Source organism: Apodemus sylvaticus, chromosome 6 (assembly GCF_947179515.1).
Source record: "Apodemus sylvaticus chromosome 6, mApoSyl1.1, whole genome shotgun sequence".
In the NCBI taxonomy this organism is placed as follows: Eukaryota; Metazoa; Chordata; class Mammalia; order Rodentia; family Muridae; genus Apodemus; species Apodemus sylvaticus.
In genome coordinates, this window is record NC_067477.1 from 64,635,299 (window position 1) to 64,639,352 (window position 4,054).

General features: G+C 46.5%; 1 protein-coding gene across 1 annotated transcript; it reads left to right on the forward strand.

The window, feature by feature from the left end:
- The first annotated feature begins 618 nt into the window (after nucleotides 1–618).
- Nucleotides 619–3,045, forward strand: Clec14a (C-type lectin domain containing 14A). The gene has a single exon (XM_052185807.1). The coding sequence runs from the start codon at nucleotides 926–928 to the stop codon at nucleotides 2,318–2,320; it is 1,395 nt and encodes a 464-aa protein (XP_052041767.1). The 5' UTR covers nucleotides 619–925; the 3' UTR covers nucleotides 2,321–3,045.
- Nucleotides 3,046–4,054: the final 1,009 nt, after the last annotated feature.

Sequence of the window (4,054 nt, forward strand, 5' to 3'; positions counted from 1 at the left end):
TTATAAGACCATGAACTCATTCACATATAACCTAATAGCCTGGAGAGCTTTTGAGCACATGGAGTGTCCAGGAAACCACCGTAGTTAGGACCTGCGGCTATTGTTTGTCACCTCAACATAAATATTTGCCCCAATCAAGCACCACCAGTATTTTAAAAACAAACAAATAGAAGTACAAATTAAACTTTTAAGGCAAGTGCTGACCAGAGGAGCTATTTTTCCATTGAAAATGCCCAAAGGAATTCTAGATTCCTTGTCTGGTAATTTGCACATCTGGGTTTCTTTTGACACAGTAGAGAAAGAACGCCCCTAGAGATCAGAGGTTTCAATAGTGAGGCCTCCAGCTTAGAAAGAAGTAGGAACATTCCTCACACAATCCCTCCCCCAACACCAGGCTCAGGAAACCTCCCTGAAGCCTGGAACAGTCTACAAATTATACTGACGCCAACTCCACAGACCCGGACAAAAACACAATGGGCGGGTGTGGGCTTATGGCTCCTGCCCACGATCATCAGTGCATTCTGAGATCCAAAGTCCAGATAAGTGTGAGTAAGGAAAGAGCCTCACTTAATCCCGGTGGCAAATTTCTTTTCTCCTGCTTATCTAAGAGAGCATTGCACCCCCTTGGCCCAGTGCATTCCCAGTGTTGAGGCGCCAGCTGTGTTCCTGACCCCTGAATAAATCAGAGCTACACAGAGCCTGGCAGGGCTCCGGGACACATTTCCTGTCACGGCCTAGGGAAAGCAGTTGGCCAAGGGAGTGTGGTGGGGACTTTCTGCTGCTGGGGGTGAGAGCTCAGGAGAGGCGAGGGGAGGGCACACGTGGTGATAGAAAGAGTTGTAGAGGGCGGTGACTCTAGAGACAGCCTGGTGCCCTCCAGCAAGCCAGAGGACTTGGGAGCAGCTGTGTGCTCTGAGTCTCCAGGATGAGGCCAGCGCTTGCCCTGTGCCTCCTCTGTCCAGCGTTCTGGCCCCGGCCAGGGAACAGCGAGCATCCCACCGCCGACCGCGCAGCTTGTTCGGCCTCAGGGGCTTGCTACAGCCTACACCACGCTACCATCAAGAGGAGGGCAGCAGAGGAGGCCTGCAGCCTGCGCGGCGGGACTCTCAGCACCGTGCACTCAGGCTCGGAGTTGCGAGCTGTACTCCTGCTCTTGCGTGCAGGTCCCGGGCCTGGCGGAGGCTCCAAAGACCTTCTGTTCTGGGTGGCTCTAGAGCGTGGCCGTTCACAGTGCACCCTGGACAGAGAGCCTTTGAGGGGTTTCTCCTGGTTGCAGCCAGAGCCAGAAGACTCTGAGGACAGCTCACTACCGTGGGTGGAGGAGCCACAACTTTCCTGCACTGTAAGAAAATGTGCTGTGCTCCAGGCCACCGGGGGAGTGGAGCCTGCTGGCTGGAAGGAGATGCGCTGTCACCTGCGCGCAGACGGCTACCTATGCAAGTACCAGTTTGAGGCTCTGTGTTCTGCACCTCGCCCGGGAGCCGCCTCTAACTTGAGTTTCCAAGCTCCCTTCCGACTGAGCAGCTCAGCGCTGGACTTCAGCCCTCCTGGGACCGAGGTGAGTGGGATGTGTCCCGGGGACTTCTCCGTCTCGTCCACCTGCATCCAGGAAGAGACAACCGCACGTTGGGATGGGCTTTTCCCCGGGAAAGTGCTCTGCCCCTGTTCTGGGAGGTACCTCCGTGCTGGCAAGTGCGTGGAGCTCTCTGACTGTCTAGACCACTTGGGAGAATTTGCCTGCGAATGTGCAGCGGGCTTTGAGCTGGGGAAGGACAGACGGTCTTGTGAGACTAAAGTGGAAGGACAACTAACCCTCGAAGGGACCAAGTTGCCCACCAGGAATGTATCAGCCACTCCAGCAGGTCCTGTGACAAACAGAACAGGGCCAGGTCAGGTCTATGACAAGCCAGGAGAGATGCCCCAGGTCACTGAGATTCTTCAGTGGGGAACACAGAGTACTTTACCTACTGTTCAAAAGACCTCACAAACCAAGCCAAAAGTCACTGTCACGACATCAGGAAGCGCGATCCCCACACTGAACTACACATCTCCGCCCCCTGTTTCTCTGACTTTCGACTCCTCCTCCACGGTGGTCTTCATACTTGTGAGCATAGCAGTAATAGTTTTGATAGTCTTGACCATTACAGTGCTGGGGCTTTTCAAACTCTGCTTCCACAAGGGCCCTTCCTCCAGGACAAGGAAGGGAGCTTTGGACTCACAGGGTGTGGAATGTGATGCCGAGGCCACCTCTTTGCGACACAATTCTGCACAATGCACTGCCACTGGAGAGAAGAGTGGGGACTGTGGCCTGAAGGGCTGAGCTGACGGCTCTTCACTGGCTGGGTCCTTTCGTGGACCCGGACACGTAGGGAAACAGCTCACATCTTGTCTAGATTTTCAGTCCCAACACTTGGGGAAAGAAGAGAGCTTGCAATGATTACTGTGGAAGTCCCCCTTCCGGTAAATTCTCTTTATTCCACTAAGGAGCTAAATCTGAAAGAGTCAGTCTTTCCCAGAAAGTGGAAGAGGTAGAGGCTGTGAGCTGGTACTGGAGGACAGAGTGGACAATGGCAGGAGGCGTTTTCCTGTGCTCTGAGGGAATTTGGAGACATGCTTGAATAGTTCTGGTATCGGAAACAAATAATTAACACTCTAATTTTTGGAACATTTATTTTCATCCAAAATGAAAAGGAAATATCTATATTATTCAGACTAGGAATATATTAGCTTGAAATTTTCAGGCAAATAATAAAACATTACTGAGAACCTAGACTAACATATGTTTGACTTATGCAAAGGGTGTTATTTAGGAGTACAACATTCTGAGGGTAGCAACTGGCTATGGGGTTTACTGAGAGGACACACAAGAGTACACTCTGTGCTTTGAGGGAAAAGTCCTTATACCCTAGCTCCTTCGGAACTAGAGAAGTTCCCCTTTATTCTTTTATCCTTTGCTTTCAAAGTCACTGTGACTACTCTGCTATAAATCCTAAGTGCAATGTTGCCAGTTTCTGACTCCAGAAGCAAATTACAGTTGACCACCAATCCAAGTGTTTACTGTGTGTCCTTGCTCAAGGAAACAAATGATTTGTGTCTTCCCTTTTCAATGTTTGTGTTCGCCAGTGTGATGACCTTCCTCTCTGAGCCACCTGGTAGGCATCAAGATGCTGATCCTTACTTCCAATTACGATGATGTTAATTCTCAATTAAAACGTTAATGCTAAGTATTGATTTGAAATCTTCTGGGTGTATTAAAGCAAAAGAAAGCTTGACTTCTTCCAAAGTTGCTAGATTCTAGTGCCCTATTTAATCCATGGGGGTGGGAGTGGGGACAGTTGAATGTCAAGCTATTTCTGTTTCTTCTCAATAGATTGTGAATACAACGACAATGTGTGTGTATCAGGGATTGTTACAACTGAACAAGAGTCTTAGCAGGCAAAAACTACAGGAAATTATTTTCTATAGAATTAATAGTGTAAAAAGGAAATAATAAATAAAAATATAACATCTTGTTATGACTTGAGATGTTAGCATATAATAAAAAAAATCACACATTCAGGTGGTAAATAATTAAGGCATAATAAAAAAAAACAATCTGGTTGAATCCAAAGACCCTGGAGAATATTTCAGTTAGATTAGAGTGGTGAGATTTTTGTAAGTGTTGTAAAGTTGTATGAAGAGAAACAGAGAAAGAATCTCACTTTTGGGAGAAAATGAAACTAGAAAAAAACTTGTGCTATATTTTTCTAGAATCATTTTTATACCCTTGATTGTACTAAGAGTTGATTGAAAGTTAGCAAATAGCCAATAATTATATAACCTAAAAAATTAAGAGTCCAATATATGAATCTGTGTTCTAAATATAAATCTATGTGTTTAATACTGTATCACTGAAGGAACAAATTGAGAATTTGCTTCATATGTTGAATATGGTTTTAAATAGTTACAGTTAAATAAAATCACAAATGAATTCAAATTAGCTGTTAAGATTTTTTAATTTAAACCAGAAGCTAACAGTAACATGGGTAAATGGCTCATACCAAGTTCCTTATCT

Excerpts from the sequence above, each read along its gene's own strand:
- Clec14a (XM_052185807.1), top strand. The coding sequence starts at position 926 with ATGAGGCCAGCGCTTGCCCTGTGCCTCCTCTGTCCAGCGTTCTGGCCC.